We start from the raw sequence: 15278 nt of genomic DNA, 5'->3' as shown, positions 1-15278 counted from the left end.
GTATGTGTGTGTATATATATACATATATATATGTGTGTGTACACACATATATGTGTGTGTATATATATATATACTACAATGTGTGTATATATATATATATATATACACTACAATGTGTATATATATGTGTGTGTGTATATATATATATATATATATATATATATACACACACACACACACACCACATCTTCTTTATCCATTCATCCATCTATGGACACTTGGGCTCCTTCCATACTTTGGCTATTGTTGATAGTGCTGCTATAAACATGGGGGTGCATGTGCCCCTTTGAAACAGCACACCTGTATCCCTTGGAAAAATACCTGGTAGTGCAGTTGCTGGGTCATAGGGTAGTCCTACTTTTAATTCTTTGAGGAACCCCCATACTGTTTTCCAGAGTGTCTGTCCCAGTTTGCATTCCCACCAACAATGCAAAAGAGATCCTCTTTCTCTGTATCCTCGCCAACATCCGTTATTGCCTGAGTTGTTAATGTTAGCCATTCTGACAGGTGTGAGGTGGTATCTCAATGTGGTTTTGATTTGTATTTCCCTGATGATGAGTGATATTGAGCATTTTTTCATGCGTCTGGTCTAATGCTTAGTTTTTTATGCAGTGTTTTGGCCAAAAAAAAAAAATTTAGAACCCCAATCCCAAACCCATTTTCCTGTAGTATATCACATCCCAACTTACAAAGCACTTCCTTACCCTTTCTTGTACATAATCCTCTTACAGTCGTGGGAGGTATTCTGTTTGTCCCTGTTGGCTGTGCTCTGAGCATGCCTCTCCCTGGGCTCCAGGCCTGGAATTCTCATTACTGGGCTTCCTCTGCAGGGGCTGCCTCCTGAGCAGACTCACCCCTTCACTATCCCCCTGATTCCATCCTGAGGTCTAGCTCTAGCGTGGAAGAAGCACTCTGTCAGCCCCAAGCAGACACTGCTATAATCCCCAGCACAGACCTCTGTGGCCTTTGGCCCTCTGGCTTCACCCCGGGTTTAGAGAGCAGGATCTGGCTGGATGTAGTACTCAGTGGCCTCCTGATGTCCCCAGGAGCTTGTTTTAGAGTCTGCTCCTGGATCATGGGCACTTAGGACCAGGAAGCCCCAGAATTCCCCTGTTCTGAGCTCAGACTCATGCATTTATTCATCCTCCCAACAACCATACATTCATTGTGTCCTACACCGGGCTAGGTAATGGACTAGGGCCTGGAAACACAACAGGAACAAAAGACAGTCATGACTAGTAGGGAGCCAGTTTAGCCAACAGACAATGGAGTAAGTAAGCATTGGATGGTATGGGATCACTTAGCCCAGCTCGGATGGGGTGGGGAGAAGGAGTAAAGCCAGAGAAGTCTTCCTGGAGAAGGAAAAGCACAAGTTGAGGCTTAAAGAGTGAGAGCCTGAAAAAGCAGGGAAAGGGCATTCCAGACTAATGGGAATAGCATATGCAAAGGCCAGAAAGCAAGAAGTATCTCCCATCAGCCTCCCTGATGGAAGTGTCCTTCATCATTCTCTGAGCTTCTCTTGACAACACTGGACAGCCCAATGCAATGTTTTGTTTCTTCATTTCCCCCAATCCCCTACTGTCCTGTGTTCATTGTAAATCACCAGAGCCATGGTCTGAAATCTTTGCTGGTTCCATCCTCTTGGGTTCTTCCCATTACACAGAATTCCTTGAATCTCATGGGTAAGCTTCACTGCCCAGTGCCTTCACCCTGGTGACTGCCACTGCCTCAAATGTCCCTGCTTCCCTCTGTTCTGTAAGTAAACTTCCTTGTAGCAGGAAGCCAGGCCCTATCCCTGCCCCAAGAGCACTGCTTTCTTTCCTTCTTGAATGTGATTTTCTAAGGCCTTCTGTCACCTGCTTGGGTGCCTTGCAGGGGTGATGTGCAATTTAAGACTTCTCTCTTCTGAACAGGCCTTGGACCGCCTCAGGCAGAGCCCCACTGGGCAGAGATCACCTGATCCAAATGTCAGCTGCAAAAATGTTTTCTGCTTCTCTTTGCCTCAAATATGCGGTCAGCTCCTGTCATTCTCTCCATCGTTTCAAAATGAATCTCATTCCACAACAGCCTTGTCTTTGAGCTCCACCTGAGCCTATGGTGAACCCTGGCTTATTCTTAAAAAATATATATATATATATATAGTTCCCTGGAATGTCTCTTTTAGAAAAATCTGTTCCTGGCTTCTCTGGGCTGGCTAGTGCCCAGATTTCCCACTTACTCTTTTTTGTTTCTTCATGTTTGCCAACAAACTGCCCTGGGTTTGGCTCCTTGCCCAGCTGACTCTCAGGGTCACCTCCCATCTCTCCTGAAAATAGGAGGTACGCTTCTCTGCACCACTGGCAACCAGGTGGCCAAGCCTAGGGTGGCTCAGTATTTCTCTTTGCACCCACTGCTCCATCCCACACACTCTAACTTGTGACTGAATTTTCTCTCGAAAACCAGCACATTGTATGTTTTTCCTTTCTTCCTTTTATTTGTTAAAATGTACCTCCCTCAGTCCCTGCAGGGTGCCTGTCCTTTGCCATTTGTTTAAGATTTGGGTCCTTTTCTTTCTTGGCCCCCTTCTTTCTCTCTTGGGTGAAGTTTTTCCTGTGTTCCTTGTATGAGGCTGTTCAAAGGAGCACAGATCTGTTTTCTTTCAGATTCTGAAAAATTGCAATATGTAGGAAATTCATTCTTGGGTCATTATTCCTAAACCCACTTTCTTTTTCTTCTGACATGAGTCAGCCAGGGTTTTAGTTGAGATGGTGATGATAATGACGGGATTTTTAAAAAATGTTTATTTATTTTTGAGAGAGAGAGAGAGGGAGAGAGACAGAGCACGAGCAGGGGAGGGGTAGAGAGAGAGGGAGACACAGAATCCTTAGGCTCTAGGCTCTGAGCTGTCAGCACAGAACCTGACGTGGGGCTTGCACCCATGAACCTTTAGATCACGACCTGAGCCAAAGTCAGACACTTAACCTACTGAGCCACCCGGGCATCCCTAATGATGTGATTTTTTGCTGTCAGCAAACCTTAAACTCATTGGTCAAGTTTTGAGATCTTTCTGTAACCTGGCAAAATGAAGAGGAAACATCGCAAAAAGGCAGGAAAGCAGTTGTCCTGCCACAAAGAGAGCCACACTGACCTCTTGTCTCTCGGGCCAGTTTTCCTGGGCAAACTCTGTTTTTCCCCCACAAACCAACCCACTGTCCCCTTTGCACGTAACTATGAGAGAGTTGCCAGTGGTCTTTCCTTATTTGGAGGGTTGGTGGGAAGGGGAGTCAATGGCCCTTTCACCCTGTGCAGATCAGGATAGGGTTTGGATTAGAGACTGAAGTCATGGCATGGAGGGTCTGACATGTTTGACATCTGGCCCTTCAGAGATCTGTCTCCTGCCCCAGGGAGAGGATTGTGACCTATAGATGGCTGGGAGGGGTCATCATGTTGAGCCTCAGAACGGGCTTGGGAAGACCTGTGGCCACCGAGAACTGCCCTTGTGCAAGAAACCATCTGCAAGCTTCCTGCCGTGCCCCTGGTCTGGCAGCACGTTTCCTTAGAGCCTGTAAGCACACGCTGTGTGCACTCTGCCCTGGGTACAGCCCTGCCGTAAAGTCCCCGGCAATGCCCTGGTGACCCGGCTGAGAGTGTGCCGCAGGCAGGTCTGTTGGGTAATAATTCTCCCATCCCCAGGACATTAGCTAGCCAAGCATGAACACAGCTTTCTCTCAGACTTGCCCAGAATTTTAGCTGTAATCATTCCCATGAACCATCCTGATCATCCTGAACTCTGGAATTCCAGTCATTTCTGGAACCAAAATTGACTCACCTTGTAGAAAGCCAAAGGCCTAAGCCAGGAGGAGAGAATATTTGGATGCTTCCTTTTATGGCCTTCTGGGAGGGAGAGGAAGAGCAAAGTGTGTGTGTGTGTGTGTGTGTGTGTGTGTGTACATATGTACACGTATGTGTGTATATATAAAGTCCGTGTGTTAATTGTGCATGACAAGGGTCGCTAACATGCAATATGGGGAAAAAAATCCATGTGCTTTTGAATCATGAGACCACAAAAGCAATATGTGGTAAATAATAGGGAAACAGCTAATTTGAACTCCTGGTTCTCCAAAGGGGCCTCAAGGGCTGTTACAGGAACAGAGAGGGCTTAGGAGGGAGGTGTGGACCTCTCCTCCCAATTCAACTAAGACAGCTTTGTTTTATTTATTTTTATTTTTTTAAGTGTATATATTTTTGAGAGAGAGCATGAGTGGAGGAGGGGCAGAGAGAGGGGGAGAGAGAGAATCCCAAGCAGGTTCAGCACTGTGAGTGCACAGCCCGACGGACATGGGGCTCAGTCCCACAAACCGTGAGATCATGACCTGAGCCAAAATGAAGAATCAGATGCTTCAACTTAGCCACCCAGGCACTCCTAAGACAGCTTTGTTTTATATGTTGGGCATTCAGAGAAAGTTTTTTCTTGAAAAGAAAATGAAAGGGTTAGGGTTTTACTTTTTTTTTTTTTTTTTTTAACGTTTGTTCATCCTTGAGAGACAGAGTGTGAGCAGGGGAGGGACAGAGAGAGAGGGAGACACAGAATCTGAAGCAGGCTCCAGGCTGTCAGTACAGAGCCTGATGCGAGGCTTGAACCCTCGAACCGTGAGATCATGACCTGAGATGAAGTCGGACGCTTAACTGACCGAGCCACCCAGGTGCCCCTAGCATTCTCTTAAGGAAGGAGGGAGGGAGAGAGGAAGATAGGTCTGCAAGCAGACAGATAGGTTTGAAAACCAGGGGTAAAAGGAAGAACATCTCCCAGGCATTACGAGACCTGGGGGCTGCCAGTGTCTGTTTTGACTGTGTGAATGTGGGCAAATCGTTTTGCTTGTTGGGCTCTCAGCTCTCTTGCGGGAGATTAGTTGTGTTGGAACCATGCCTTCCTCACTGCCATGCAGTGCTGTTGTCAGGATTAAGAGAGATCACATGTGCAAGTGCGCTTCTCATTCGAGAAGTGCTTTGTCAGTATACACAATGATTTGTTATGTTTTCTCTCTTCCTTCTCCACAAGGAATTCTCCTCTCCTCCTGTGGGGATATCGGAGAGGTTGACCTATGGAACATCAGTGTCTCTGCCACCATATACAGTCATTCAGGCTGGGCACTACACAAGGGTGCTCAGGCAAGGAGGGCAGGTGGGAGCTGAACTGTGGTTCGTGCTCTGTAAGCCACAAGACCTGGTTCAGGAAGGAAGTGGGGGGCCCTCTCTAATTTGCACTAAAGCATGTTGGGGCTAGCAGAGTCCCTGGCAGTGACATGCATTCTTTTCCTACGGAGGTGGAGTAAAGAGATCCAAGTATGAGTTTCCTGCTCTGCTCCTCACTGCTTGCCAGTCTTAGAACAGTCTGTGGGCTGTTCTGGGAGAAGGAGGAAAAGCCCGTTGGGCAGACATCTGTCAGCACCTTCAGAGAGGAGTTAGATTGCTCTGTGCTTCCTTTCATCTCCTCCCATGGAAACTCCGGGGGATCTAGCCGAGCAGCCCTTGATTAAACAGGAAAGTGCTGCCCTCCTGAAATATCATTTACCCCTGTCCAGGTGGCAAAAATTTGAAAGATTGACAGCATTCCACGGGCAGGACTGTGGAAAAGAAGCGTTCTCCTATGTTGCCACGTGGGAGTATAGAATGATGCAGCCCCAGGTGGGGGGAAAATTTGTCTCTATCTAATGAAACTATGTATGTATGTACACTTAGACCCACAACCCCACTTCTAGGACCTCGCCAGAGACATCTTTACAAATACCAAAACACATGCACAAGGTTATTTGTTGAAGTAATATTTGTAATAGTGAAAGATTGTCAGTCCACGGGAGATTGGTTGACCAAATTATGGTTGATCCACGAAAGAGTACTTTGCAGCCATTTAAAAAAAAGAAGAACCAGGAAGATCTCTGTGCACTGATATGGAGGGATTTCTAGTGTTTATTGTGAAGCAAAGAAACAAGTGTATGTAGCAGTATTGTATACTACTTACATTTGCGGAAAAAGTGAAGGGAAATAAAAAATTCATATGTATGCTTTTTGCTTAACAGGGCAAACCAGAAACTAACAACAATGGTCAAATGTGAGGTGTGGAGGGGAGAAGGATAAGAGTAGGGCTTGTCTGCATGCAACTTTTTACCTGTTTTTGACTTTTGGACAATTTAAATGCTTTATATTTTCAAAACTGCAAATTTTTTAAAAAAGGATTTCCAAAAAAAAAAAAAAACCTAAAATTGAATATATAAGTAGAAACAAGCTGTGTATCAAATTGATTATCACACAGAGAGTAACTTTTGAACATATGCTCTGGTCATACATTTTTAACAGCTTTATTGAGTTAGATACCATAAAGCTCACCCATTTTTAAAGTGCACAATTCAGTGGTTTCTAGTATATTTACAGAGATGTGTGAACATCACCATAATCCAATATCAGAAATTTTTCATCATCCCCCAAAAGAACCTTCTACCCATTTGTAGTCACTCCCTTATCCCCTAAATCCTAGTCCACCACTGTAGGCAAACACTAATCTACCTTCTGTCTTTTGACCATATATCTTTAATGGGATACATTCTTAGAATTAAATCCACACCCCCCCAAAACAAAGCCCCTGAGAAGAAATCTTAAATTTAATGGTGGTGAAATTACTATTAAAATTTCTAAACTGTTACATATATTATAGAATAAGGCAGATACAATATTAATGTTATTCAGAACCAAGATTTTCACTAAGAAAAATGAAATCCAAATATAAAATACATGAAGGTAAAGAAAATCTTATATCTGAAATATGAATTGGAAATAACTATGTGAACTCATAAAAGAATTAATGTGTATTCTTGCTGTATCCACTGAAAAGGTTTAGAAGCTCTTTATAGCACTCCTGTGCCAATGAGCACACCTGGAACTTATATCCTGGTTTCTAAATACCATTCCCTACAAAAAGCAAACAGATCTCCTTGGAGCAATGTTTGATTCCAGATCTGGGTCAAGGAAAGTACAAGGTGATCCATGGACATCTTTTGTGCCAGAAAGCAAGGAAGTGCTCAGTGGAGGTCATATATAAAGAACTTTTGTCCCTGGAAAAATTGGAGACAATCTGAGCGTCCCAAAGACTAGTGATGATAATGGATTATGACACGTTGAATTAGAAATGATAAAAACAATCCCTTAAAGATGCTAAATAATAACAATAAGAAGAGGAAGAGTGAGGGGGGCATGGGGAAACCTTTTCTTTATGGCAGAATGCCAGCTAATAAATGTAGAAGGAATGACAAAATTAGAAAATCACCATTTTGCAACCTAGGATACTAATTGATTTAGGCAAAAATCATCAGTGGATGTTAAAAGCATTGGGTGAAACATGTTGAGCACAATGACGTGCACATACATCACTTGTTTTTTTTCAAAAATAGTTTATATTCTATACTTACTATTACAAAGGGGAAAATAAACCTTTGCAGTGCAGGGATCTGGAGGTTGTCCCCTTAATCCATTGATCACACTTAGCAACACCAGTAGCAAGACGGGCTGACATTATGTGCCTCCAGATACAATAAGGTGTCTACAACATGACCCATGTACTATTGTTGCCACAAATGTTTAACTTAAATCTATTCTTGAGGAGACAATCAGAGAAATCCAAAGTGGGAGGCATTCTATAAGGCAACTGGCCTGGACTCTTCAGAAGAGGCAATATTGTAAAAAACGAACTATGATAAAAAAATGTTGGGGTGTCTTTTACGTTCAAAAGACTAAGTTGGGGGCATCTGGGTGGCTTAGTTGGTTAAGTGTCTGACTCTTGATTTTGGCTCAGGTCATGATTTCGTGGTCGTGAGATCAAGCCCTGTGTCCATGCTGGGAATGGAGCCTGCCTAAGATTCTCTCTCTCCTTCTCCCTCTGCCCCTCCCCTCTCTAAAAAAAGAATAAATCAATAAAATAAACATAAGACTAAGGAATCATAACAACCAAATGAATTATGGGACTATTGATCAGATCTTAGCTTTTGAAAAAAGCTATGAAAGACATGGGACAATTGAGAATGTTTGAATGTATGGAAGATGGTGTTTTGGAATTATTGTTAATTTTTTCTTAGATGTAATGATGTTATGGGGTTATGTAGGAGAATATCCTTATTGGGAAAAATGTGTTCAAGTATTTAGCAGTGATGTGCTACGATGTCTACAAAATACTCTCAAATCATTGAGCAATAATAAATACAAGTAAAGACAGAAAGCAAACATGGCAAAAGATGAGTGTAAGTTAATGAGTGTGAGTGAAGTGTGATGGATGTTCAGTATTTTAGAATATTTCCATATATTTCCATATATGTTTTAGAGTATTTCCATATATTTGAACATTTTTCAAAATCAGTTACAGGGAGAACTGCTGGGCCAGGCCATCCCTCCTGCCATCTGCACATTTCCTGTCTCTTTACCAAGCTGAATCATCATCTCCTGTTTCTTCTCAGGTGAAGACCCCCTTGTGGATGATCAAAATGAACGAGATATCAATTCAGTCGCTGGTGTTTTAAAACTGTATTTCCGAGGACTGGAAAATCCACTCTTTCCTAAGGAAAGGTTTCAAGATTTGATATCTACTATTAGTAAGTATTTCCCAGGTGGAATGGTGGAATGATCAATTCCATGGCATATCTTTATTGAAGTTGTACAATGGGCTCATCATTATGTAGGAAGGAGGGATACTGAAAGAAGCAGTATGGTCCTTGGTCTCATAGAACTTAAAACCTAGCTGGAGAGATAACAGGATGATGTATAATGGAAAATGGCATGGTACAACCTTGGGTATGAACGGTGCTTAGAAGAGAAGAGGCAGAGGGAGACTTGGTTTTGCTTTAGGAGGAGCCTACCCAGAGTATCCTGGGAAGAGTTTGAGGACACACAGACCAATGGGACCAGCAGGAGGGTGTCCCAGCCAGTGCATGGTGCAAGAGGCTGGAAGGGTAAAATAGAGCAAGAGAGGAGAGATCTTGCAAGGATCTGGAGCTTTTCCCATTGGGTAATGGGGAGCCATAGCGGATTTGGGAGTCAGGTCAGCAATATGACAGACAAGCAAAATGGTGAAAATAAGTTGACTGTGGGCTTCTTCCAATGTTACAAGCCATCAGCGTTCTCTTTCACAGGTATTTCTGTGGATGAAGGCAAGAGCCCAATCTAGAGGCCTGAAGTAAAGGCACCTTGACTATAAGATGGCCAAACCTAAGGCAACATTTTGGGAGTTTCTAAAAATAAACTTTTTAATATTATAATATGAAAATCTTAGTATTTTAGAATAAACTCTTTAATTGATTTATAGAAAATTGCCCCACACCCAGTGTTATTAGGGATGCTTCTCACAATGCTCTGAGAGATTTGCAGCCAGGAAAGGGCCGCTGGGGGTTGGAGGCTTCAAGCTTCTTACCTGCCTGGTATAAAAGACCCTTCCTCTGCCCTTCTACCCTCCACACTACCTACTGCTCATCTTTCCAGATCCACTTCAAGCTCCAAATCACCCTCAGAAATTCCAGGCCATGGGGGCGCCTGGGTGGCTCAGTCAGTTGAGCATCTAATCCTTGATTTCGGCTCAGTCGTGAGATTGAGCCGAGTTGGGCTCTGCACTGGGCATGGAGCCTGCTTAAGATTCTCTCACTCCTCTCTCCCTCTACCCCTCCCCTGCTTGCATGGGTATGCGTTCTCTCTCTCCCTCTCCCTCCCTCCCTCCCTCTCCCCCTCCCTCTCCCTCTCTCAAAAAAAGAGGAAAAAAAAGAAAAAGAAAAGGGAGAAATTCCAGGCCACAGAGGCCCAACCCTGTCTGAGCCCCATGTCATGTGCTCAGCTAGTGTTTCCGGAAGCCCCATTAATCTATTTCCTGAGCAGATCACCTGAGCAGACAAGGTTGTTGACCTCTGGTGCAAGCTCATGACATCACATACCTGGGATCACACCTGGAATCACACCGCAAAAAAAAAAATCCCTTCTGATTTCCCTGCCAAATCCTGTGGTTACTTCAAGGAGAAAAATTTCAGAGGTCTATCTCCCTCCTAAACAGAGAGATGGGGCCTCAGTCTCAGAAGTGTTTGTAGAATACACTGACAACCTATAATTTAGTACCATTGTTTTGCTTTCATTGTATCTATATTTATGTTACCTCCTAATTATAGCAAGCGTTCCTGGTTTCTCATTTACAGAGGGAGGTAAACTTTCCTTTATGAATAAATGTATTTAAGAAAAAAATGTAATTAAGTGGAGATGGTACTAGGGCAGTGATGACTGAAGCTGAGCCCATGGAGCAGCCTCTATAAAGGGCAATGGAATCATTGAAGGTCCAAGAACTTTTAGTTCTGCGGGAGGCTTGGGCAAGGCTTCTCAGTGCCAGACTTCGAAGGTAGGCTGCAGTGTGCTGGGCAGAGTCGAGAGACCACCGGTGCATACAAAGGCCCAGGGGCACGAAGGCCCTCTGTGAGAGGAAGATGGTGGATGAGGCAGCCTGGCACAGAGTTTCTCGGTGGGGGCAGTATTGGCATTTAGGGTAGTGCGGTGCCTTGTTGTGTGTTCCATGCACTCAGGACACTTGACGCCTTGGCCCCTGGATCCGAAATGCCAATAGTGCCCTCCAGTCACTGTGACAACCCCAAAGAATGCCTCATAGATTTGTAAATGTCCAGAAGTGTGCACTACCACGTCATTTGAGAAACATGGCTCTGTATCATCTTCAGATACTTGAGGAAGGGGCAGCAGCTAAACAGTGAGGCAGGCAAAGTTGGTTGAAGCCCTACGGTGAAGGGCCTGGGATACAGAGGAGAAACAAGAGAAGTTGCGTCTTTTGTAAAGTTTATTTATTTATTTTGAGAGAGAGTGCATGAGCAGGGGCAGAGAGAGAGAGAGAGAGAGAGAGAGAGAGAGAGAATCCCAAGCAGGGGCTGCACTGTCAGTGAACAGCCCGATGCGGGGATTGAACTCACGAACCGTGAGATCATGACCTGAGCCGAAACCAAGAGCCGGATGGTTAACCGACTGAGCCACCCAGGCACCCCAAGAGAGGTTGCGTTTTAAAAGGAACATGCTGACAGAATGTGGAGGTTGGAGAGAGGGGCTGTGAGAAAAACATGTTTCCTGAGAAAGAATCTGGCACAGGCTCGTGCACCAGCCCTGCAGACAAACATCAGAGCTCTGGGGCTCACTCTCTGCACCAGCTTTCCCTCTGCACACCCTCTCCACAAGGCAGAGCCCACAAACCTCTTCTCTTTACCAAGTCCAATTTGCTGCTCCCACCCCTGGCCTGACTGATAAAAATACCAATGTCTCTGCCTAGGACTGACCTGAAAACGGGGGTCAGAGATAAGATCACAAGCATCTGTCAGGCCTCTTGGCCAATATATAGCTCTAGAGTTGGTTATTTAGTCCACCCTCATTTCTGGCCTACTCTGTGCCGTGCCTGTGATGCATGCAGCTGGTGTTCATAAAGGGGTTAAAGAAACATGGTCCGTGCCTGTGTCAGGACTCACAGGTGTCAGGTGACAGAAGCTCAGCTGACACTAGCTTCATTCATAAAAGGGAACGTGTAGACTCACATTCTTGCTCTGAGTGGCCAGGTCAGGGTCACATATCAATCCCCTTGAACCATGTGGACTGAGCAAATGTGGGCTGTACTTGGCTCTCTGAGGATGAAAGACACCCCAAAAAGCCCCTTTATGTTACAGAACTGGAGAACCCAGCTGAGAGGGTGCACCAGATCCAGCAAATCCTCATCACCCTTCCCCGCGTGGTCATCGTGGTCATGAGATACCTCTTCGCTTTCCTCAACCAGTGAGTTGCCCGGCCAAGGGGGGGCCCCTCTTTGCCTCAGCCCTGGCCTCCTTTTGGAGGGGATGTCCTGAGGCTTCTGCAGGTGCAGCTCTTCCTAAAACAGAACATGGAACCCTCCTGGACTTGAGTAGAGCCCTCAAAAGAAAGAACCCACAGGGGGGGAAGATTCACCTTTCTCAGGTGACTTGTGAGTACCTCCTTTCTTGTAGCCTCTCGCAGTATAGTGACGAGAACATGATGGACCCCTACAACCTGGCCATCTGCTTCGGGCCCACCCTCATGCACATCCCTGATGGGCAGGACCCTGTGTCCTGCCAGGCACACGTCAACGAAGTCATCAAAACCATCATCATTCATCATGAAGCCATCTTCCCCAGCCCCCGGGAGCTAGAGGGACCTGTGTATGAAAAATGCATGGCTGGAGGGGAAGAATATTGGTAAGATTCCATTCCTCTTAATATTATTATTATCATCATCACTGTCGTTTTTGCTGTTGAGCAGGAACAGTAAGAAACCCTTTGATTTTCTTACTGCTTTATAGTCTTTACTCCCATATGCATTTTCTCATTTGAGCTTTGCTGCAGCCTTATACCAGAGATAGTTGCATCAGCCAGGACTCTCTTGGTTTGTAAGGGACAGAACTACAACTCAAACTGGGTTAAGCTAAGTGGGAATTTATTGATTTTCTTTACTTAACTAAAAAGTCTAGGATTATGACTTCAGGTGTAGCTGGATTCAGGGGTTCAACTGTTATTGTCAGGAATTGGTCCTGCAATCCCCAGCCCCTGGCTCTGCTTTCTTCTGCATTGGCTTCATTCTCAGGCATCCTCTCCTTGGTGACTTCAGGAAGACATATGGTAACTCCAGATTTAGAGAACATTCTCTCAGCATCCCCAGTGGAAAAAGACCTTCTCTTTCCCAAGGGTCCCAACATAAATCCAAGAAGTATATCCCCTTGCTAAGGCTTGGGTCTGGTGAGCTAATCACATTAGTTAGGAGATATTAAGCTGTCAATGGCCAGGTGTGTCTTAAGCCCATCCGAGGCAGCAGGGCGCTGGATAATAATCCCCACCTCCACCTCTTGAGAAACAACTTCTCTTTTCCAGACAAAGTGAGTTCACATTCTTTGAGAGCTCCAGGCCAGGTTAGCAGTTGATAGTCAGGTACCTCTGTTTACCTGGTGCTACATGAGGTCTTAGGAGAAAAATTTTAGAACCTAATCAAAATCAGGGCTGGCCACCTTCCCCAGACTAAGACCTTAAAATGTGGTAAAGATAGGGCATTTTTTTTTTTTAATGTGGAAAGGACAGGAGATTCAGAACACCAACTGACAGAGACCAGTCAAAGGGTTCCTATTCATTCTTTATACCCATTCCTGCACAACACACAGCTGTATATTTAGGTATTACCCACACTGCTTTCAGCTAGGTGCCTACAGGGGGGTTTGTCTTTGGATTATCAAAGCATTCCTGAACTCTCGATTCACTTCAAAGAAGGGAGACATTGCAGCCCCTTTGTTTCCCACCCTGTGCCCCATAGAGATACGGGCCCTGCTGTCTTGTAATCACAGCTCTGTAGTAACCTTTATGTGAGGCTCCAGGAGCAGGTCTGTCCCTGTTCTCTAACAGAAACATTAAACAGCCAGCAAGCGTACTTTCTGGACAAAGAGAAGCTTTTCACGCAGCGTTTGCAACCATTCCTAGTTCTCTTTTCTTGCTGCAATGTGTGTAATTAGTGTTCTGGGAAGCGTCCTAAAGATCGGTTGTACCTACCAAAGAACAATATACGATAACCATACTTGCCTCAGTCCCATTTGTGTCTCATGAGAAAGAAAAACTATTAATTACATTGAAAACATTTGCAAAGCCAAAAGGGGGGATTTGGCTGAGGGTCTCCTTGTAGTGGACAACATTCATTCATTCAACAGTTGGACAAATGGGTGTTGAGTGTCTGTCCTGGGCCAGGCCCTGGGCAGGGGGGCAGGGATGCAACCTGAGCAGGATTAACCCCTGATGCAGGGAGCTCCGGTGGGGGAAGAAACAGGCAGTTCCAGAAGTGAGGCTCCTTGAGCCCATGTAGCGAGGTCAGGAAGGGCTTCCTGGAGGAACCTTTACTGAGACCTGTGGGATGAACTGGAGTCAGCCAGGTGAGGCATGGGCAAGGAATGTTCTGGGCTTGGAGCCTTCAGTAAAGTGGAAAGCGGTTCCATGTGGCCAGAGTGTTGCTTGTGCCAAGTGAATGGTGAGGGTGGAGGCTCCACAGGCCAGCAGGAGCCAGGTTATGAAAGGTCTTAAACAAGCCACTGCGCAGAGTCTGGACCTTATCCAGGAGGCAATGGAGAATTTTCATAATGAAGTTCATATTTTTTCAAAAGGCACTGCAGATGTCACCTCCTCTAAGAAGCCTTCCCTGACCACCCTATGCAGGTCCCCTCAGCCGTTCTTGTCTCTGCTCATTTGTTCCTACATAACACATCTCAGCTTGTAGCAGTTTTCTTTCCTGGCCCACAAGGGCAGAGTCTTACCCATCAATACGTCTCTCCTACCTCCCACAGTGCCTGGCATATATTAGGACTCCATCAATGACTTAGTTAAAAAAAAAAACTGACTAGGTGAATAAACCCTGGCCTGAAGAAGCTTATAGTCTAGTGAGGGGGTAGCGGCTGGCGAAATTGTCCCAGTGCATTAATGACCAAGTCTGACAGGCCTGGATTCAGGCTACCCACTCCCACGCCCATCATGGCTGCCAGCCTGCTTCCACTAGCTGGACTGGTGTGGGATTTTGCACACAGCATCGTGAGGCACCCGGAGGACCCAGCACCTTGTGAGGTGGACCCACGCCACCTCTCTCGGGGTGTCACCTCCTCTGCGAGACCTAGAACCAGGCTAGGTGAATGTCTCACAGTACCTCCACAATTCCTTTCTGTTCTGGCCCGTGGTCCTTCCGAGGATAAATGCCAGGGTTTTATGGTGCCCTCTGGGTCTTACAGAACACCTAGAAATTGATAGCCCAGCAAATTCCAGGGCTGGGGGGAAGCTGGAGGAGGGTATTCAGGATAGCTTTCCATTGAGGGGGCTGGGAGTGGTTTCCTGTTAGGAGTGTCCGTGGGTGGTCAGATGGACAAGACAGGACGGTGCAGGCCTGGGCCTGACCTGGGTCAAGTGCAGAGGTGGGCTTGGCTGGCACTTACGGGATGCTGAGGACAGTGTGAGGGTGCAAAGCCCAACAAGTCCCCTTCCCATGTTTCTTTGCAGTGACAGTCCACATAGTGAGCCAGGGACTATCGATGAAGTTGACCATGACAATGGCACGGAGCCTCACACGAGTGACGAAGGTGAGTGAGGGGGAATCTGGGGCCAAGGAACTCACTTGGGGCCTCTCATGCTGACTCGTGCCTGCCCAATGGCTCGGCTGGCCCGCACACCCCCTCCAGCCTTGCCAGTCAGCACCTTGTCCTCTAGAATAGA

At 45.7% G+C, this 15278-nt stretch overlaps 1 protein-coding gene across 3 annotated transcripts in view; it reads left to right on the top strand.

Annotated features, from left to right (window-relative positions):
• SRGAP3 (SLIT-ROBO Rho GTPase activating protein 3) overlaps positions 1–15278 on the top strand; it is a 257900-nt gene that overhangs the window by 223956 nt on the left and 18666 nt on the right. For all 3 annotated transcript variants that reach the window (XM_047096125.1, XM_047096124.1, XM_047096123.1), the window contains 4 exons: positions 8478–8612; positions 11706–11811; positions 12021–12248; positions 15066–15145. In XM_047096125.1, the coding sequence (XP_046952081.1) occupies positions 8478–8612; positions 11706–11811; positions 12021–12248; positions 15066–15145 (549 nt within the window). The remainder of the gene's footprint in view (positions 1–8477; positions 8613–11705; positions 11812–12020; positions 12249–15065; positions 15146–15278) is intronic.

This window comes from Lynx rufus, unplaced genomic scaffold, assembly GCF_022079265.1.
Source record: "Lynx rufus isolate CCGP_SWC_20201006 ecotype Redwood Valley unplaced genomic scaffold, mLynRuf1.p SCAF_4, whole genome shotgun sequence".
Lineage (NCBI taxonomy): Eukaryota > Metazoa > Chordata > Mammalia > Carnivora > Felidae > Lynx > Lynx rufus.
The sequence above is the reverse complement of the archived record's forward strand: the minus strand, read 5'-3'. Positions and strand labels throughout refer to the sequence as shown.